The 20,788-nt window shown below is 66.2% G+C and overlaps 3 protein-coding genes across 3 annotated transcripts; 1 reads left to right on the top strand and 2 right to left on the bottom strand.

Annotated features, from left to right (window-relative positions):
* Positions 1-625: 625 nt before the first annotated feature.
* Positions 626-8,376, bottom strand: ELAPOR1 (endosome-lysosome associated apoptosis and autophagy regulator 1). The gene is made up of 21 exons (XM_080358489.1): positions 8,256-8,376; positions 7,630-7,822; positions 6,637-6,784; positions 6,484-6,564; positions 6,145-6,250; positions 5,927-6,076; positions 5,627-5,715; positions 5,373-5,550; positions 4,757-4,885; positions 4,584-4,674; positions 4,378-4,483; positions 4,158-4,295; positions 3,819-4,073; positions 3,276-3,449; positions 2,038-2,218; positions 1,840-1,936; positions 1,662-1,763; positions 1,332-1,458; positions 1,082-1,260; positions 830-995; positions 626-712 (listed from the first exon to the last, which is right to left on the bottom strand). The coding sequence occupies exons 2-21, from the start codon at positions 7,788-7,790 to the stop codon at positions 644-646; spliced, it is 2,727 nt and encodes a 908-aa protein (XP_080214615.1). The 5' UTR covers positions 7,791-7,822; positions 8,256-8,376; the 3' UTR covers positions 626-643.
* Positions 8,377-13,166: 4,790 nt separating this feature from the next.
* Positions 13,167-15,139, bottom strand: TMEM167B (transmembrane protein 167B). Its single transcript, XM_080358504.1, has 3 exons — positions 15,077-15,139; positions 14,403-14,534; positions 13,167-13,928 (listed from the first exon to the last, which is right to left on the bottom strand). Exons 1-3 carry the CDS (start codon positions 15,084-15,086, stop codon positions 13,846-13,848), a joined length of 225 nt encoding a protein of 74 aa, XP_080214630.1. The 5' UTR covers positions 15,087-15,139; the 3' UTR covers positions 13,167-13,845.
* Positions 15,140-18,480: 3,341 nt separating this feature from the next.
* LOC308048868 (putative G-protein coupled receptor 25) lies at positions 18,481-19,596 on the top strand (the record flags this gene model as incomplete). Its single annotated transcript, XM_080358197.1, has 1 exon — positions 18,481-19,596. The coding sequence occupies one exon, from the start codon at positions 18,481-18,483 to the stop codon at positions 19,594-19,596; it is 1,116 nt and encodes a 371-aa protein (XP_080214323.1).
* Positions 19,597-20,788: the final 1,192 nt, after the last annotated feature.

The raw sequence follows: 20,788 nt of genomic DNA, 5'->3' as shown, positions 1-20,788 counted from the left end.
GCCACCCTCCGGGTATCCTGGTGGTCCCCGGGTCCCCCCATCCCCGGGCCCGCCCAGCACCCACCAGCATCCTCGGGCATCCCTGTGTGTCCCCAATTGTCCCCCACCACGGCACCCTATGGCACAACCACGGGGGTGACACGCTGACCTATGTGCCACGGCGGCGGTGGGCAACGCTGTGCCAGGAGCTTCCGGCATCAGGCACCCGCTTTGGGGTGGAATCGCCCAAATCGGTCAATTTGTGCTGGTGGCCACTCTGGCACGGGTGGGGGACAGGGTGGGGTACGGAGCCACTGGCGGCTGTGGCACGACGCGGTTGGCATGGCACGGCACAGCCATAGTGCACCGGCACTCAGCTGGAGCTCGCACACGCATGTGCACACGTGTGCTACACCTGTGCGCACACTCAACACTCCCTACGCTCACACCCACCCACACCCCCCCCGGTGTCCCGATGCCCAGCAGGACACGGAGCCATTGTACAAACCCCACACCTGTATTTGGCATTTTTTGGCGCTTGGCTGGGGGGAGGGGGACACACAGGGAAAAACGTACAAAAGCCGTAACGAAGCTCCGGTCCGAAGCGGGTCCCTAAGGCCACGTTGTGGGGGGGTGGGAGGGCGCGGGCGGCCCCCCCGCCCCGTCACAGCTCCATGGCGGTGCTGCCGGACGACGTCTTCAGCGGGACGGAGTCGAAACCGTCCGACGTTCGCTGCGGTGAGCGCGCGGTCAGCGCGTCCCCCGACCCCGGCGGGGGAAACTGAGGCACGGAGCAGCCACAAACCACCCTGTGGCTTCTCCCGGCTTGTGCTTCCCGCTCCACCCTTACCTTGGATGTGAGGGACTTGATTTTGCCAAAAAGCGATCTTTTGGTGGCGAAAAGCAGGTCGTCCTCGGCGTCCTCCCCCTCCATGATGGCGCAGCTGTCCGGCGCCGGCAGCTCGCTCTCCTTGGCCGCCGCGTTCATCACCAGCTTGGAGTATTTATACTCCAGCCTGGGGACAGCGAGGGGACAGGGACGGGTGGCATCAGCCCCCCTGTGGCGATGACCGTCACCCCCAAATCCCCCCAAACCGCTCACTTTTGGTTCTTTTTCCAGAAGTAGGCGGCGAGGGCGGCGAGCAGGACAGCGGCGCAGGTGCCGGCCGAGATCCCAACCTTCAGCCAAAAATCGGCGCTCCGGCAGCGCCGCACCCTCTGCGCCGGCAAACTCTGCCCACCGCGGCACAGCCGGGGCTCCTGCCACACGTAGGTGGTTCTCTGGGGGGATATGGGGGCTTAGGGGGGTGGGGGACCCCCCCGGCCCATCCCCGTGGGTGTCACGGTGGTACCTGGATGCCACCGACGCAGGCGCTGACGATGGGGCGATAGTGGCTGGCGGAGCAGCGGGGACAAGCCTCGCCCGTCACCCACAGAAAGTGGAAGGTGCAGCCGTCACAGGTGCCCTCGGGGCATTTGCTGGGGGGGGACAGGGAGAAAAGAAGAGGGGGAGGCTCGGCTGGCAGTGACAACGCAGGGTGGGGGACACGGTCCCCAAAGCAAAGCACCCACGGGATGCACCCCATGGTGGAGATGAGGGTGGCACTCTGGTTGGGGGGGGTGAGGATGGTGTCCTCCCCCTCCCCAAAGCCACCCCGGTCCCCAGCGTCGTCCCCACCTACCTGGGGACGCTCAGGGTGCCGGCGCCCGGGCGCAGGGGGTCACAGCGCAGGCGGATGGCGGTGGCACGGCCACCACTGCAGGGTTGTGTCACATCGTTGGACCTGCCAGGGGACACGGGGGGCTCAGAGTGGGGACAGAGGGGTCTCTGTGCATGTCCCCTGGGTCACCCACCCTCACCTGTAGAAGAAAACGACGTCGGGCAGGTCGGGGTGGCCAGGGGGGAAGTATTCGGGGGGGGAGGTGACGCCGTCCAGCGTGGAGCCGGCGGTGACACCTGTGATGACAGCGGAGTGTCCTGGTGGCACCGGGGTCCCAGGGAGGGGACAGTGAGGGTGAAGGCCACACACAGGGGTTGGGAGACCCCCCCAGGCTCACCTAGGAGTCGGTCGGCCAGGCTGACGGGCTGCGAGGACACGGGCGTCTTGTAGCCCATGACGTCGGGTGGCACCAGGATGGCCTGGCACACGTAGGACGTCACCACCCGCGCAGGGTCCCCCTCGCCCGCCGGCAGCCGCGCGTCCGTCACGTTGTCGGTGCAGGAGGCCATCTTCCTGCCCTGCCGGGGGGGGTGACAGGGTGACGCTGGTGGCGATGGCACACGCGTGACTCTGCGTGTGTTTGCACGAGTGTGCACACGCGTGAGTGTTTGCATGACTATGTGTGCACGCAGGACCGCAGGCATGCCCGTGTCTGCACAACGGCATGCCTTTGCACGGCTGCAAGTGTGTGCACGTGTTCGCAAGAGTGTGTACACGTGTTTGCGTGCGTGCATGTGTGTTTGCACGACTATGTGCACGTGCACGAGTGTGCGTGTGCATTTGCATGCATATGTTTGCATGACTGCAAGTGCGCATGTGTGTTTCCATGAGTGTGTAAATGTCCTTGCATGACTGTTTGTGTGAGTTTGCACAGCTGTGCACATGTGCATGTATGACTGCAAGTACACCTGTGTTTGCACAACTGCCCGTATGCGTTTGCATGTTTGCACGACCGCCTGTGTTTGCGTGACTGCATCAGTGCAGGTGTCTGCACTATATTTGCATGCACACACGCGTGTTTGCACTATATCTGCATGCACATATGCATGTTTGCACTATATCTGCATGCACACACGCGTGTCTACAATACATCTGCATGCACACACACGTGTTTGCACTACATCTGCATGCACACACGTGTATCTGCACTATATCCGCATGCACACACGTGTCTGCACTATATCCACATGCACACACGCGTGTCTGCACTACATCCGCATGCACACACGCGTGTCTGCACTATATCTGCATGCACACACGCGTCTGCACTATATCCACATGCACACACGCGTGTCTGCACTACATCCGCATGCACACACGCGTGTCTGCACTATATCTGCATGCACACACGTGTGTCTGCACTATATCCGCATGCACACACATGTGTCTGCACTATATCCGCATGCACACACGTGGGTTTGCACTATACCCACATGCACATGTGTGCTCCCACCCCCACGTGCCCCCACCCCACAGCCTGGGGGAGGCACTGTCCCCATCCCCATCCCCGTCCCCGTCCCCATCCCCGTCCCCATCCGCGTGCCGCCTGCCCGGGGTGCCGCTGTCCCCCCTCACCTGGTTGCCGCAGAGGCTGATGCTGAAGTGGTGGAAGTACTTGAGGCCCTTGGCTGTGAAGCTGGGGCCGCTGGCGAAGGCTGCGCCGCTGCCCAGCGCCGAGAAGTCGTAGTGCAGGATGTGGCCGGGCAGCGACAGGGAGAAGCTGCAGTTGTTGTAGCAGAGGGAGCGGAGCTGGGGACAGGAGGTGACATCAGGGACAGCTGGGGGCTGGCGTCACCCCAGCGGGGACAGGGGGTGTCACCCATCAGGGACAGCGGGGGCCATCCCCTTGGGAACAGGGACAGCTGGGGGGTTGGTGTCACCCACCCATGGTCAGATACTGTCACCAACCCTGTCACCCATTCAGGATGGCTCTGGGTGCTGCTGCCAAGCCCTGGGGATTGGCATCACCCACCCAGGATGGCCGGGCGGCTGGTGTCCCACCTGGGACATCTCAGGGACATGGGGCTGGTGTAACCCCACAGCATCACCCATGTGGATGGCTGGGGGGGGTTGGCATCGCTCGTGGGGACATCACCCCCCACCCCCAGGGACAGTCACCTGGTTGCTGCGGGTGCCGGGGCCGCAGGGCTGGCAGGCGGGGGTCCCGTCCGAGGGGTGACCCCGCAGGTAGGTGCCGGGGGGGCAGGGCTGGCAGGTCCCCGAGCTGCGGTCCACGGCGCTCCCGGGGGGACAGGGGGCGCAGGAGCCGGCCGGCTCGGGGGCGCAGCGCCGGCAGAAGGATGCGACCCCCCCCAGCACGTTGGTGACGTTGACCGAGTAGAGCTTGGCCACGTCGTTGGTGTAGCGCCGGCCCTGGCAGCGAGAGCGTCGTTCAGCATCACCAGCCCGCGCCCCCTGGCACCCGCAGCCCCCGGGGGTGTCACCCGTGTCCCTCACCGCCCCGTGGTAGGGGGTGCGCTGGAACGCCCACGTGAAGCTCATGGTGGCGTTTTTCTCCACGACGTAGGTGTAGGATTGCTTCCCCTTGGGGCCCGTCCACGTCTCCACCGGCGTGTTGCTGCGGGAGTTGACGCCCTGCAGGGACAAGGGAATGGCGGGATGTCCCCAAACCCAGCGTGTCCCCCCAAGTCCCGCTCCCCGTGCCCCCCCAGCTCACCACCATGAAGTAGAGCTCGCAGCCAACGCTGCAGATCGTTTCGAAGACGAAGGTGATCCTGGCCACCTCCTTGCTCTCCACGTCCTCCAGCACCGGGCTGGGAGGGCTGGGGACAGTGTGGGGACGGCGTGGGGACACTGCTGGGCTCTGTCCCGTGGCGATGTCCCCCTGCTCCCCGGGACACCCTGGCACTGGGGACACCTCACCTGAAGCCGGGGACCACCAGTGTGAGGATCATGAAGTCGTTATCGGAGGCTCCCCCCGCCGTGTAGATGTAGTCCCCGGCCACCTCCCAGCCTGCAAGGACACGGTGATGGCTCAGTGGTGTCCCCAGCTGCCCCTGTGGGAGGGGACAGAGGGACAGGCATCCTGGCGCTACCTGCCATCCCCTTGTACTCGAAGTTGATGCCGCTGAGGACGGTGGTCTCCATGTTGGGGGGCAGCACGTTCCACCACTTGTACTCCAGCCCCAGCGCCGGCTCGGTGCCCGCCGGGCAGCTGAGGCAGCCTGGGGACAGGGGGGGACAACCCTGCATGGGGGGGGCACTGCGCACGTGTTTGCGTGACCGCACGTGTTTGCACTACATCTGCGTGCACACGCTGCTGATTGCACTGGACATGCACACGCGTGTTTGCACCATACAGGCACACACGTGTTTGCACTATAGACACATGCACACGTGTTTGCACTATATATGCATTTATACATGCATGTTTGCATTATATACACACGCACACATGCGTGTTTGCACTATATCTGCATGAACATGTGTGTTTGCACTATGTATGCATGCATACGTGCATTTGCACTATATCTGCATGTACATGTGTGTTTGCACTATGTATGCATGCATACGTGCATTTGCACTATATCTGCATGAATGCGTTTGCGCTACATCTGCATGCATATGTTTGCACTATATACACATGCACACGTGTGTTTGCACTATGTGCACACGCATTGTCCCCACCGGGGATGCTGGGGACATCCTTACCAGAGCCGTTGGAGTAGGAGCCGTAGGGACAGGGCTGGCAGGCGCTGCCGTTGCTTTTGGCAAAGCCGGGGTTGCAGGGGGGGCACCTGGTTTTCACCCCCGACGGGGGTAGTTTCGCTGCCTGGGGCAGCTCCTCACTGCAGATTTTGGGCTCTGCCCACTTGAACATCAGCTGGGTCTGCCCGGGGGGAGCGGAGCGGCTGAGCTGCGGTGGGGGGACATGGGACAGCCCCCCGATGTCCCCCGGGCCGTACCTCGCCATAGGCGTCGCAGGCAGTGTGAGTGTAGAAATAATCCTTGTCGGTGCAGGGCGGCCGCGGTTTGCAGGACGCCGAGCCGGGTTCTGCCACCACGGGGGGAGAGGTGGCAGCTGAGCCATAAGGGGACATCACCGCTGTCCCCACAGGGTGCCCGTGTCCCCCCAGCAAGGGATGGCAGCTCCTCCCTGCCCCTCGCGTCACCTTCCCCAGCGCTGAGGGTGGGGGACAAGGGATCCGGGTGCCACCTGCGGGTGAGGGGACAGAGGGCGGGGACCCGCGGGTGTCACCTCTCACCGGCGTAGGTGTTGGGCTCGCAGGGCTGGCAGGCGGTGGCCCCTTTGCTGGAGAAGGTGTCGGCGGGACAGAGCTGGCAGGCGGAGGAGCCGGCGGCGGGGGCGAAGGTGCCGGGTTTGCAGGGGAAGCACTCGGAGGTATAAGCCACCCCTGGCAGCGGGAGGGGGCTCAGGATGGGCAGGGGGCAGCGGGACCCCCCCCAGGCTGCACCCACCTACCGGTGATGCCGATGTTCCGCACCAGCACCGGCTTGGGCACCTTGGACCAGACGGAGAACGCGGTGGTTCGCCAGTACAGCACGTTGTTGCCGCGGCTCAGTTCCACCTGCAAAAGGGGTGGGGGGTGCCGGGGGGTGCTGAGAGGGGCGGGGGTCCCGCTGCTGGGGAGGGGGTGTCACCCGTGCGTGGGGAGCTGAGGGACTAAACCCCATCTGCTGCCACCACCCACCATCCCCCTCTGCATCCCCACAGAGCATCCTCTCCCTGCGGGGGAACAGAAGGGACCCTGAGGGCTGTGCCGAGGGACCCCCCTGTGTCACCTCCCGCCCCCCCACTCACGCTGTGGAACTCCCAGCCCTTCTCCGTCGTCCGCATCCAGCGCGACTCCTCCACCGTGGGCTGGCACTGGTCATTCTGCACCTGCAGGGCCAGCGTGAGGATGTCCCATGTCCCCAGGGACCCCCCATGTCCCCAGGGACCCCCAGCACCTACAAAGAACTCGAAGACGATGCTGCTGTCGGGGTAGATGTACTCGAAGGACACGGTGCCCGACTGCTTGAGGCTGACGGCGTACATGAGGGTGGCCGTGCACTCGTCCGTGTTGGAGGCCACGTAGTCCCCAAGCGGCACCCACGTCGACCTGGGGCGGGTGACACAGACCCTGGGCTCTGTCACCAGCGTGAACCCCGTGGCAGCCAGGATGGGGACGCTGAGGGTGGATGTGACAGTCCCCAGGCGGGTGGTGCAGGGAGGAGGCGTTGGACATGGGGGCTTGGGGACAGTACGGGGAACCGCGGGGACCGAGGATGGAGAGCTGGGGACAGCCCAGGGGACACGTCACTGTGCTGGACCCTTATCCCTGGGGGATCTTTCTGTCCCTGAGAGGCGGGTGGGCTGCGGAAGGAGAGCGGGAGCTGCGCCGGGGATTCGGCTGAATAATTAAAGTGCTGCTGTAAGTAGGTTACAGCTGCGACTGCGGAAATGCTGTGGTGCTGGGGGGGCTCCGTGGCTTTGGTGCCACCGGCTGGCGGGGAGCTTGGTGGCTCCGGTGACACTGGTTGGCAGGGGGGTTTGGTTTTGGTGGCTGCTGGCAATGAGCAAAGGGCTGTGCTGGAAAATAAAGGCACTGGCTCGTGGTGCGAAAGTGGGGGGACTCCCATGGGTGCCCTGTCTCTGGGGTGGGTGTCCCACGGGGTTGGGGTCCTGCCACGGCGGGTGAGGATGATGTCCCCTTGCTGTGGCTGGGGTGTCCCTCACAGTGTCCTGCTGGAATCACCTCCCAGGGAAGGGGACAGGAGTGTGGCAGACATGGTGTCGGTGAAATGGGGTGCTGGCAATGCACAGGTGTCCCAGCACCCATCCTGTCCCCATGCCCGCTGTGCCAGGGTCCCCACATCCCAAAGCATCCCCCGGGGAGCAGCAGCGGGGCTCCAGCCCCCGTCCCCGTTGGGGACGAGCCGTGCCGGTGGCAGCGCGGGGACTCACGCCGTGCAGTTCTCCACCGCGTCGCCGAAGCCGTCGTCCACCTCCAGGCTGGTGGCCACGTTGGCGAAGCCGTGGGGCACCTCGTCCCACTCGTCGAAGCGGACGCCGGTGCCCAGCGAGTAGGTGCCCTCGGCGCAGGGCCGGCACGCCTGCGCCCGCATGTCCAGGAACTCGCCCGCCTTGCAGGAGAAAGCTGTCCCGTGCAGCGGGGGGGTCAGGGCGCTCACCCCCAGCTCCCCCAGCGCTGCTTCAGCCTCCTCATCCTCATTGCTGCTCTTTGGGTGCTCCCCATGAGCGGAGGCACCTGGCTGGCTTGGGGAGCCCTCGTCCCAACGGGCACCGCAGAGCCACAGCACCCCCAAGGTTTAGGGGGGAGCAGATTTGCATCGCCCCCATCGCATCCCAGCCTCCCCGGTGACAGTGACAGCGGTAACGAGCTCATCACTGGTAACGAGCTCATCGCTGCCGCGCAGACGGGTCCCGTCGCTGCCTTTGAAGCCGTCGCGCTGCGGCGGAGCTGATGAGACACTGCGCTCCGTCTCACCGCTCCTCTCCCCCCTTGCCCTCATTTCCCCCCCCGCCCGTCCCACACCCCAGGACCCCCCCATCCATCCCCCCAACCTTACAGCACTCGGTGCCCTTGACGGGGTCTGGGAGGCCGGTGCAGAGTCCCGGCGTGTGTGGCACGGCCACCCTCCAGCGTGACCCTGCGCTGTCACACGCTGTGTACTCGTAGTGGTACTCGGACTGGAAGAGAAAACACACGGGGGGGCTGTGGTTCCCAGACCCCCATAGCGCTGCCCCCCCGGGGCTGCACCCCTCCCGGCACACGCTCTGACTCCTCTTGTGTTGGTGGTTTTGGTTTAAGCTGTTGCTGTCCCACAGCATCCAGTGCCCTGGGAACCTGTGGGGAGGGATGCTCAGGGTGCTGGGGACTGCTCGGGGTGGGGGGTGTGAGGGTGGGGGGGTGCTTGGACCAGGGTGCTGGGGTCCCAGGGGACGCCAGGATGCTGGGCCAGGGAGATGCTGAGGCCAGGGGATGCCACGGGTGGGGCTTCGGGTAGGATGACCCCCCCAGAACATGTGCCCCCAGGGTTCCAAACCCCAGGGAGAGCTGGAGGGCACCCAGGCCACGCTCACACCCCCAGGACCTCCCTGACCACCCCACGGGACGAGACAACCCTGGCGCAGCGCTGGCACCCGGCACCGCCGCCCCCAGCACCGGCGGGCAGCCAGAGCCCCGCGCGGCACCGCGGGCCTTGGCGTGGCCCGAGCGCGGCCGCACGCGGCGCTCATTAAACAGGCTCCTTGGCGCAACCCGGATGCGCCATCCTGCTCGGGAGCCGTGGCGGGACCCCCCGGCAGAGCCGCTGGGAGGGAGGGAGAAGGGCTGGGGGGAGCGGGGCACCGTGACCCCCCCGTGCCGCCGGCAGCCGCTGTGCTAGCTCTGGCCCAAGGCCAGCGAGGAGCTGTGGGCAGGGACAGGCGCTGCCCCGCCGGCGCGGTTAATCCCCGGGCAGGGCGAAGGCCGGGACTGGCTGCTCCGCGGTTGGTGCCGGTGCGGTGGGGGGCACTGGGGGGGAGAGGGAGCGATGTCGCAGCCCCCCCGCTGCAGCATCCCCGGGGTTTCAGAGCCGGGCGCCGCGGCTTCGTGCTCCCGGCAGACGCTGGAGCGTGGCAGGTTGGCGAGAAAACAACACTTTGATGTTTCCCCGTCAGCTGGAAACAACGGTGATGGGAGGGGAAAAGGGGACGGGGGGGGACAGCTCTACCTGCAGCACTCCTCACCCACATACAGGTCCCACCAAGCCCCCCCGGCCCTGGGATGGGGACACAGAGGAGGGTGTCCCGCCCTGGGCCAGGACGGGGGCACCCAGGGGTCACCCCAGCAGCCCTGACCCCCGACATCGCTCTGGCTGTCGAGGGGTTCCCTTGGGAAGGGGGGTGGTTTCCCCTTCCCCAACTTTCTGCCCCCCCAGCACAGACCCGAGTGGCTGGGACGACTGACATTAATCGCTCCCCTTTGGAAAAGCCTATTTTATTTTTTGTTTAATCTTAGTAAATTGACCTAATTCAGTCCCGGGGTGGCTCTGCAGCAGCAGGGGGACCCCGGGCTGCCACCGCCACCCTGCCCGGCCAGGGAGGGACAGGGGCTGTCCCCTGCCAGGGGGACATGGTGACCGGGGACGTCACCCGTGGGAGCGATCCCTCCCGGGGACGGGCGCCAGCCACGCTCTATTGTTTCCAGCTCCGGGCCGTGGAACGAACACACACACACACACACACACACGCACACACACACACGCACACACACACGCACACACACACGCACACAAATGGATCACGGCACCAAAAAACTCAGTGGCCCAGATGAAAAGCGGCCGCAGGTCAGGGAGAGCCGGGGGGGCTGGGGACAAGGAGCCCACGGGGGAAATTCGGCAGCTGGCAGGGGCTGCCCCCGCACCGCTGTCCCCACGCTGGCCAGGTCCCGGTGAGGGGCAGACCCCCCAGCTTTCCCTCGCAGGACACTTTGTCCCCACTTGGCCACCACGTGCTGGGCAGCGAAAGGCACGTGGCCAGTGGGGACACGTCGCTCCTGCCGTCACCACCCCAGCAGCGCTCGTGTCTGGGGAGGGTTTGGGGACATCCTGACGTCCCCCTGGGGTCAGCAGTCGACCAGGACACGGGGACCAGCCGGGGGACACAGACGTGGCCCCAGGGACAGCCAGGATGACCCTGGTTGGGGAAGGGGGTGTCCCCAGAGACCCCTAGCAGCGAAGCCACCTCCCCCTCTACCCACCTCGATGCTCCCCATCCTTATAGAAGACCCCATGTAGCCCCCCCAGTGTATACATTCCCTATAGGAAGCCCCCGGGGATTGGTCGATCCCCTGGGAGCTCTGCCCCCGCCCCGGGCCCTCAGGGGGCCGGCCAGTCCCCCCTATAGGGACCCTCCCCATCCCCGGTGCCACCGGGACCCCCATCCCGGTCCTCCCCATCTCACAGGGACCAGCCCCGGACCCGCATCCCCCGCGCTACGGCGACCGGTTTCATGTACTGGGGGGGTAGCGGTTCCCTCCCCCGCCTCCCCGTTCCGGTACCGGTACCTCCTTGCAGACGTGCAGCCGCTCCCCGGTGCGGCCCGGTGTCACGGCGGCCGTCAGACACAGCGTGAGCAGCCCCCAGCGGGCCCCGCTGCCGGTACCGGCCATGGCGCAACGGCGGCGGCAGCGATCGGCCCCGCGCGGGCACCGGCCCCGCGGCCCCGCCCCCCGCAACGGCCCGGCCCCGCGCGCGCACCTGCCGCCACCTGCCCCCGCCCCCGGCACCGGGAACCGCACCGGACATCATCATCCGGGAACAGCACCGGGAGCGGTACCGGGCATCATCATCCGGGAACAGCACCGGGAGCGGTACCGGGCATCATCATCCGGGAACAGCATCGGGAACCGCACCGGGCATCATCATCCGGGAACAGCACCGGGAACGTAACCCCCGGGAACGGCCCCGAGCATCGTCACCCGGGAACGACACCGGGAACGGCACCGGGCGTCATCATGCGGGAACATATCCCCGGGAACGGCACCGGGAACGTGTCCCTGGGAACAGCGCGGGGCACGGGCGGCTGGGAACGGCACCGCCAATGTCCCCCCGGGAAGGGCACCGGGTGTCATCCCCGGGACTGACACCGGACACGTTCTGCCGGGAACGGCCCCAGCACCGGGGCTGCACCCCGGGAACGGCCCCGAGCACCCGCCGTGCACCGGGAGCGAAGCACCGGGACCGGCCCCGAGCAGCAGCATCAGCCCCCGGTAACGGCCGCTTCCCCGCGGCCCGTCCGAGCGGCGCTGCCCGGCGCGGGGGGGGCACCGGGGCACGGTCAGTGTGTCCCCGTGTCCCATGTCCCGCCCCCTACCGCAGGGCGGGGTGACAGAGAGTGACACGGCAGAGGGGACAGGGCATAGGGCTGGATGGGGGACTCAGCTGCCTGTTCTGGGCACAAGGGGCACTGCTCCAGCTGTGGTGGCACGGACAGACACGGGACACGGTCGTGGGTGGGGACACTCCTGCCCCCATGGTGGCTTGGGGACATCACACCTCCAGTGGCCCAGGGACATGGCTGGTGACATTGTGGCACAGGGAGGTGGCTGCACCCCGCAGTGTCACCTCGGCAGATGGAGACCCTGCGGGACCCCGCTGAGCTGGTGTCCCCTCCCGCAGTGTCCCCACAGTGCAGCCACTCCTGCCAGAACGGTGGCATCACTGGCTGTCCCCTCAGTGCCACTGCAGCTGTCCCCTTGTCACAGGCTGCCAGTAAAGCACCAAGGAGCACAACTGGGCTGTCACCCACGGGTGTGCTGGGGGGACACAGTGTGACCAGCCTCCTGCCAGGCCTGGGCACCCACACGATGCCTGCACGCCTTGCACGGCCCCGTGTGACACGCGCAGGTGGGGCTCACAGGGCCACCAGCGCCACACGCACCCTGCGTGGGGCTGGCACGGTCCTGTGCGAAGGGCACACGTGTGGGACGGAGCTGACACAGCCTCTTGCACACCTGCTGCACGTCCCGGGGCTCACACAGCCCTGTGCAAAGCTCGTGTTGCACAGAGCCCTTGCACACCAGCATGCAGCTCACACACGCTGCACAGTGCTTGTAGCGCCTTGTGCAAAGCCCTTGCACGCCACAGGCGGGGCACACGCCATGCGCGCTGCATGAAGTTCGCACGGCCCTGTGCGACACTGGCGTGCACCGCAGAGCTTGCAGAGCCCCGTTGCAGCTGCTGCACGGGCCCATGCAACGCTCGCACGGAGCTTGCAGAGCCATGTGCACAACTCTCGTGCACCGCGGGGCTGGCGGGGCACGACCTGCACACGTCGCACGGAGCTCGCACGACCCCGTTCAAAGCCCTTGCACGCCGCAGGGCCCTCGCAAAGCTGCCACACGCTGCCGGGGGCCGTGCGGAGCTCCCCCGGGGCAGGGCCGCGCTCGGGGCCGCGGCCGGGGCCAGGCGGCGGGTCAGAATCGCAGGGCGCTCAGCGGCCGCGGCCTCGCCTATCTGATCGACTCATCCCGCCCGCCGCCGGCGGCCGCACAGCGCCCGGGGGCTTCGCGGCGCCGCTTCTTCTCACCTCGGCTCGGCCCGGCCAGGCCCGGCCGATCAAATAAGATCAACGTGTAGGGGGTGGGGGGGAATCGGCCCGCGCCTCGCACACTCACACACGCGCCTTGCACACTCACACACGCAGGCTCCACACACGCACTCGAGCGTCGCACGCCCGTCGCACCCGCACGGACACACACGCACTAACAAACGCGCCCCACGCTCCCCGCAGCCGCCACCGCCGCACCCCGCCCGGCAGCGCCGCCGCGCCGCCTTTTATAGAGCGGCCGCGCAGGGCACGATGGGAAGAGACGGGGCAGGCCACGCCCCGCCGCAGCGCGCCCCCTGGCGGCGGGAGGACCCGCCCCGCGCACACACGTACACACATTAATAACCATAATACAGCATATATACAATACACATCTATAATACACACACATCTATAATACACACACATCTATAATACACACACATCTATAATACACACACATCTATAATACACACACATCTATATACACGCACGTGCCAATGCTATATATATACAGGACAGGAGCCACAGCTGCCCACAGGGGAACTCCCACTTTATTTACACATTGTGGTCCAGCATTTACAAACTGGGGGTGTACAAACCCCCCAGCTCGAGGGGAGACACCCCCAGTGGGGGACCCTGCACGCCCCTGGGGCAGCGGGGATCCCCCCTGGTGAGGGGAGGCGCTGTCCGCCCCCACCCCCCCAGGTCCCCGCGGCGGGAACTCGCTCTGACCCCTGCCAGGACACGGCGTTTGGCGCCAGGAGAACGTCCACAGGGGCACAGCCGGATCGCCCCTGTCACAGGGGGGCTGCACATGGATCTCCCCACCCACTGAGCCCCTTGCACGCCCAGAAACTTCTTTTCCCGCAGCTGAAGGGTGGCCTGGTGACACCCAGTGCTGTCCGGTGACACCAAAGCTTCCCAGCGGCACCCAGCGCTGCCCAGCCCCGCCGAGGGGGACATGGTGGGTTTAGGTAGAGTGTTGGGCCATGGCAGGTCCCCAGGGCCACTGCAGGCGGGGTCCAGGCTGCTGGTGGGGCGGGTGGGGTCGGTACCGGAGTCTCGGGCGGTGTCCCTGCACGGTCACTTCACCACCAGGACGTAGAAAGCCATGAGGACGCAGGACACAGCCACGGCGACGTGCAGGCGGGTGCCGATGACAGCGGCTGCGGGGCCAGGGCAGAGCGGGGTGAGACCCCCGTGTCCCCATCCTGGACTCTCTGTCCCTGTCCCATACCCTCACGTCCCCATCCCAGACCTCCATGTCCCCATCCTGGACTCCCATGTCCCCATCCTGGACCCTTGTGCCCCTGTCCCAGAGCCCCGTGTCCCCACCCTGGAGCTTCATGTCCCCATCTCAGACCTCCATGTCTCCATCCATCCCAGACCCTCATGTCCCCATCCCAGACCTCCATATCCCCATCCTGGAGCCTTGTGTCCCCACTCTGGACTCCCATGTCCCCGTCCTGGACCTTTGTGCCCCTGTCCCAGAGCCCCATGTCACCACCCTGGAGCTTCACATCCTCATCTCAGACCTCCATGTCTCCATCCATCCCAGACCCTCATGTCCCCACCCCAGACCCTCGTGTCTCCATCCCAGACCCCGTGTCCCCATCCTGGCCCCCGTGTCCCCGTCTCACCCTTGTAGAAGACGCCCCAGACGCCGCGTTTCTCGGAGAGCAGCCAGGCCTTGAGCCGCGGCACCTTGCGCAGGTACGCGCAGGTGCACACCAGCAGCAGCCCGAACACCAGCAGCCCGTCTAGAGAGTAAACTGGGGGGAGTCTCAGCGGGGGGGCCCGGGCAGCCGGCACCCCCGGGGACACAGACCCCCGGGGACACAGACCCCCAGGGACACAGACCCCCAGGGACACAGACCCCCGGGGACACAGACCCCCGGGGACACAGACCCCCAGGGACACAGACCCCCGGGGACACAGACCCCGGCTCCCCGACAAGAGACCCAGAGCCCCCAGTTCCCCGCACAGAAACGGGACCCAACCTCCCAGTGTTCCCCCAAGGGACCCAGAACTCCCGGTTTCCCCCCTAAGGGGACCCAGACCCCCAGTCCCTCCCGCCGCCGCTCAGACCTCCCGGCTCCTCCCCGTCCCAGGGACCCGTCGCTGAGCCCCCGGTGCCCCCGCCCCGCCCGGTCCCGGTTCCCCCCCGGTGCCCCCGCCCGCTGGGCTGGTGCCGGTTCCCCCCCGGCGCCCCCGCCCCGTCCGGTCCCGGTTCCCCCTCGGCGCCCCCGCCCGCCGGACCGGTCCCGGTTCCCCCCGGTGCCCCCGCCCCGCCCGGTCCCGGTTCTCCGCTCACCGTTGGTCATGACAGCGGCGGCGCCCCCGGCGCTCCCGGCCCGGCCGCTCTGCGCATGCGTGGAGCCGCTCCTCCCCCCCCGCCGCGGCCAACGCGACACCGGAAGCCGCAGGCTCAAGCAGTCGCGTGCCGATGGCGCCAGGCGCGGCCAGCCGACAGCCGAACCGCCCAGGCGGGGAGGGCGAGCCAGCCGGCGGGAACAGGCAGCAGCAGTCGAGCGCCTATGTAGGGGGCAACACCAGTATCGCCCAGTATCACCAGTGCACCAGGAGCTCCCAGTGCGCACACTCCTGTGCACCCAGTCCCCATCTCAATCTCCCAGCAACCCCAAGTCCTCCCAGTAACAGTCCAGTGCACTCACTCCCCATCTCAGTCCCCCAGTAACCCCCAGTCCCTCCAGTAACAGTCCAGTGCACCCACTCCCCATCCCAGTCCCCCAGCAACCCCCCGGTACCCCAGTAACTCCCAGTCACCCCATAACCCCCATTCTCCCAGAGCATCAGTCCCCATCCCAGTTCCCCAGTCACCCAACAGCCCCCAGCGCCCCCAGTATCCCAGTCCCTCCAGTAACCCAGTGGATCCCAGTGCCCCCAGTGGGACCAGTTCCTCCCGCAGTGGCAGTGGGCACGATGCCACCAGCCCAGCACAGGACACGTGTCAGCGTCCACTCAGCCCCATCAGGGCTAATCCTGAGGCTTAATGGCTTTTGCTGATCGGAGCGAGGCCACCGTCACCGTCACCGTCACCGGGGGAGCACACGGGTAATCAAACGGGCTCAGTGGAGCCACAACCCGGCCCATGTCCCTGCGTCCCCCCGGACGTGGGGACAGGGACCGTCAGCATCGGGGACATGGGGCTGTCGCAGAGCAGGAGGGTGAGTGGTGGCAGCTGGTGGGGGTGGCCGAGGGACAGGGACACCCCGAGCCCTGGGCTGGGTCCTCCATCTCCTGTACTGGAGGACATGGGGGGATGACAGGGGCTGCCCTGAGGTCCATCCCCAGGCTGTCCCCACGCTGCCCCCAGCGTCACCCTGGGGACCCCTCACCATCCTTAGGTTCCAGAGTTAACGTGGAGCAAATCCATTCAGCTCTCCCTTCCTTGCACCCACCACTGGGAGGGACACAGGGGGTGCCTGTGGGTGACAGCCGTGGGGGGACAGAGGTCCAGCCCCACAGAACTCCTTGCTGAAGGCGTCCCCTGCAGTGTCCCCAGCCCAGGCAGGACACGGAGCCAGGGACCCGCTGAGTGTCCCCGTGTGACCCCGCTCTTTGCCTTTGCCAGGGTGACAGCAACGCCCCGAGGAGCAGCGCGGCGCCGGGTGGTTGCTGGGGCGACCGGGACCCCGGGGGTGACAGGGACCCCAGGGGGGATGGGGACCCCACCCCATGGTGACCCATCCCCCGCTGACCCCTGCCACCCCTGCAGAGGGTGACGGGGGCGATGTCCCCTCCCTGACCATGGCCACTGATGGCCACGGGGGCCTCATCCAGCCCAGGAAGTTGCCAAACCCGGTGCGGGAGTCCCGGAGCCACCGGGAGCTGCACCGGGAGCTGCTCTTCAGCCACAGCAGGTGTGTGGGGACGGGAGCTGGGGAGGGACAGGACGGTCCCCAGCCTGGTGGCCAAGTGGAGGTGGCCTTGTCAACATCCGTCTGTCCGTCTGCGCAGGGGGCTCCTGCTGCGGCACCGGGCAGAGCTCCCGCGGGTGCTGGAGAACCGGCGGCTGCGGCAGCTGGGGGAGGAGCTGCGGGGACCCCCCTCCGACCTGGAGCAGCAGCTGAGGAAACGCCACCAGAGGCTGGAGGAGGTTTGTGGTGTCCCTCTGTCCCCTGTCCATCCGCCCCAGCCCTCCAGCCCTCCTGCCTTCGCCTCACCGTTCTCCATCCGTCCATCCATCCGTCTATCCATCCATCTACCTGTTCATCTTTTCATCCTATGATCCATCCATCCTATGATCCATCCACCCTATGATCCATCCATCCTATGATCCATCCACCCTATGATCCATCCATCCATCCATCCATCCATCCATCCATCCATCCGTCTACCTGTTCCTCCGTCCATCCTATGATCCATCCATCCATCCTATGATCCATCCGTCCATCCATCCATCCACCTGTTCATCTGTCCATCCTATGATCCATCCATCCTATGATCCATCCATCCTATGATCCATCCTATGATCCATCCATCCATCCATCCATCCATCCATCCATCCATCCATCTACCTGTTCATCCATCCATCCTATGATCCATCCATCCATCCACCTGTCCATCCATCCATCTGTTTGTCCATCTGATGATCCATCCATCCATCCATCTGTTCATCCATCTGTCCATCCATCCATCTGTTTGTCCATCTGGGGGGTGGCCGAGGGAGACTGTGTTGGAGCGATGGGTCAAGGGATGGTCGAGGGTGGCCCGGTCATTGTGTCGGGGTTGGTGGGACACGCTGGGTCACGGGGACAGCCATGGGGACCCGGGCAGGGACTCACGGCCGCCCCTCGGTTCCGCCGGCAGCAGGAGCGGGGGGCAGCGGCGGGGCCGGACCCTCGCCCCGAGTTCCTGCTGGTGCGGGACGGCCTGAGGAAGATGAAGGTGGCAGAGGCGGCCGCCCGGCAGACGTGAGCAGGACCCGGCGCAGCAGAGCGGGGGCTGCTCCCCCTGTGGTGCCACACCGGGGTCCCCCACCCCCGGCATGTCCCGGCGCTGGCACCAGCACCCAGCACCGTCATTCTGGGAGAGCTCGTGGTCAGAGTGGCTGCGGGTGATGCTGCTTCGGTGTCCCCAGAGCGGTGAGAACCAACGTGCCAGGGCTGGAATGAGGTGGCAGCGCCGGGGCGGCATGGAGACACGCGGGGACGTCCGGGGACACGCGGGCAACGGTTGTACCCAACCTGCACCTGCTCTGGCTCGCTCTGGAAACAAAAAAACCCCATAAAATAAAGGTTTTCGTCTGTTCTTCTCAATGCAAATGTGACGGGGACAGGGCTGGGGAGGGCGGTTGGCGGCGCTGGCGTGGGTGGGCGCTGCGCGGTGGGGACAGAGGCTGCAGGGCGGGCTGGTGGCCAGCAGCTCAGATCGGTGATGATCCCACCAGCAGGTTGGTGTCACCCGAGGCCTTCAGCCACCGCCCGCCGGCGCGGAGCCTTCCTCAACCCCTCCATCTTCCTGTCCCCTCTCCTTTTTTGGGGGAGTCTTCCTTCTCGTCGTGTTTTCTTCGTTGTTTTTCTGTTTCCAAAATTACACGTGCTTCCCCTCCTGCCCCTTCCACCCCGCAGCCCCTGCCCCGTTGGGAAGGAAGTGCGAGACGATGTTTTTGAGCAGATTTCAGATCAACAACTCAACCGCGGGGCTGGGCGCTCAGCACCGCCCTGGGCACCGGGAGGGCGCCCGGCCGCCCCCATGGCGCCCGAGGAGCTCGTCACCTCGGATGACTACGAGTACCCACCGGTGACCAGCGCGATGGAGAACCGGTGGGTGTCCTCCAGGGGGGAGCTCTTCTTCACCACCATCTTCATCCCCATCCTCTACTCTATCATCTTCCTCCTCGGCCTGGTGGGGAACCTCTTTGTCATCGTGCTGATGGCCAAGAAGAGCAGGGGCAAGAGGATGGTGGACACGTTCGTGCTGAACCTGGCGGTGGCCGACGTCGTGTTCGTCTGCACGTTGCCCTTCTGGGTGGCAGCGGGGGCGCAAGGGAACCGCTGGCTGCTCGGCGAAGGGCTCTGCAAGCTCAGCAGCTACGTCATCGCCGTCAACCGCTGCTCCAGCATCCTCTTCCTCACCGCCCTCAGCGTGGAGCGCTACCTGGTCATCAGGAAGGTGCTGGACACCAAGGTGATGGGTTCCCAGAGACACGTGCGCGTCACCTGCGGCGTCATCTGGGCGGTGTCCCTCCTCCTGGGCGCCCCCACGCTGCTGTACCGGCGGCTGGACGGGGACGACTGCTGGGATGAAGATGGAGAGGACTTCAGCCTGGCCATGGTCTTCCTCACCTTCCTCCTGCCCTTGGGAGTCATCTCCTCCTGCTACTGCTCCATCTACTGCCGGCTCCAGCGCCACGTCCGCCTGGGCAGGGGTGTCCGGCGGTCCCACCGCGCCATCGTCACCATCGTCACTGCCTTCCTCTGCTCCTGGCTGCCCCTCAACGCCTGCAAGGTGCTGCTCTTCTTCCTCGCCAAGGGGATGCTGGTCCTGTCCCAGGGCCAGGAGGTGGCCCTCAGGTGGCTGGTGGCCACCAGCACCTGCCTGGCGTTCGTCAATAGCTGCGTCAATCCTCTCATCTACGCCCTGATGGACGGACACTGCCGGCCCCGATGTCCCCTCGGTCCCCGTGCGCCGGGGACGGGTCCCGGAGCAGCCTCCCCCTCCTCCACCAGCGACTCCAGCCTCCTCTTCGGTGTCTGGACCCGCTCCCGGTGCAGGACCCGGCACCAGCCGGCACCGGGGGGCACCCCGCTGAGTCCCCCCGCCTCGTCCCCAGGTGCCACCGCCGTCCCCCCCGGTCCCCAGCTGTGACCCCGGTGCGATCCCCCAGGGACCTGCCCCCCGGATGCTCTGTGTGCGGGGCAGCTTTGTAACAGCAACCCGGTTTGAAACCCAATTAATACAAATTCAGCCTTATCGCTAATGATATCTTTTAGTCTTTGAGCTGTTTTTACCACTCAAATCCCGGTGAGATCTGGGGACATTGGGAAGCCGCGGGTGGAGGGGACGGTGCTGGGGAGTCTGTGGAGGTGCTGGGCAGTGCTGCTGCCTGCGCTGCTGTCTGCGTCTGCCTGGGGTTGGCTTTGCTGCCTGCACCCTGCCTGGGGTTGGCTTTGCTGCCTGCACCCTGCCTGCACCCCTGGCCTGCGCCTGCCCTGCTTGCAGCTCTTCCTGCCTGCACCCCTGCCCGCATCCCCCCACCTGCACCGCTTGCTGCTCTCCTGCCTGCAGCCTCTCCCTGCACCTCTCCTGCCTGCACCCTGCCCGCGCCCTGCCCGCACCCTGCCCTCCCGTCCCCGTGGCCATGGGACCGTCCCGTGGCGCTGAGCAGCACTTTCCACCGCCTGCCCCACGCTGGCAGTGCAGGATGTGGCCGACTCGCCCGCACCAGCCGCCCTGATTCATCTCACGCCTCAGCGGTGGCCACGGCAGCGCCGTTCCCACGACCTGGCACTGCCTGGCACTGCCCCGGCACAGCTCTGGCACTGCCTGGCACTGCCCCAGCACAGCTCTGGCACTGCCCTGGCACAGCTCTGGCACAGCTCTGGCACTGCCCGGCACAGCTCAGCTCCCGGCGTGTCCCTGCTCTGGGAAAGGGCTGGTGGTGGCAGTGCCAGGGCGGCACCGCCGGGCTCAGGTCCCCGCCTGCTGCCGGTGTTTTGGGGATGCCAGCCCCTGGGAGACCCCCCAGCCATGGCGGGGATGGGGACATTGTCCCTGCACCTGGCCTGCACCTGCACAGCTCTGCAGATGGAGCCTCCACCGGCGCCGTGCCATGGTGTGCCGGGCTGTGCCGGGCTGTGCCGTGCTGCACCATTTCATGCTCCGCCATACCACAGGGTGCCAGACGGTGTGAAATTGTACCATGTTGTGCCACACTAAGACGTGCCGTGCCACGGCATACTACCACACCATACCATGCCGTACCATACTGTACCATACCATACTGTACCATACCATGCCACCCAGTGCCCTACCATGTCGCATTGTTCCATGTCTCATC

Source organism: Nesoenas mayeri (genome assembly GCF_963082525.1).
Source record: "Nesoenas mayeri genome assembly, chromosome: 23".
In the NCBI taxonomy this organism is placed as follows: Eukaryota; Metazoa; Chordata; class Aves; order Columbiformes; family Columbidae; genus Nesoenas; species Nesoenas mayeri.
Note: the sequence above shows the minus strand (reverse complement) of the source record. Positions and strands in the feature narration are given on the sequence as shown.

Excerpts from the sequence above, each read along its gene's own strand:
- ELAPOR1 (XM_080358489.1), bottom strand. The coding sequence starts at position 7,790 with ATGCGGGCGCAGGCGTGCCGGCCCTGCGCCGAGGGCACCTACTCGCTG. Across the intron at positions 5,551-5,626 it reads CCTGCGACGCCTATGGCGAG|ACCCAGCTGATGTTCAAGTG; the intron begins GTACGGCCCGGG and ends CCCCCCGGGCAG. Across the intron at positions 713-829 it reads TCAAGTCCCTCACATCCAAG|CGAACGTCGGACGGTTTCGA; the intron begins GTAAGGGTGGAG and ends CGCTCACCGCAG.
- TMEM167B (XM_080358504.1), bottom strand. Across the intron at positions 13,929-14,402 it reads CTGGGGCGTCTTCTACAAGG|CCGCTGTCATCGGCACCCGC; the intron begins GTGAGACGGGGA and ends CTGGCCCCGCAG.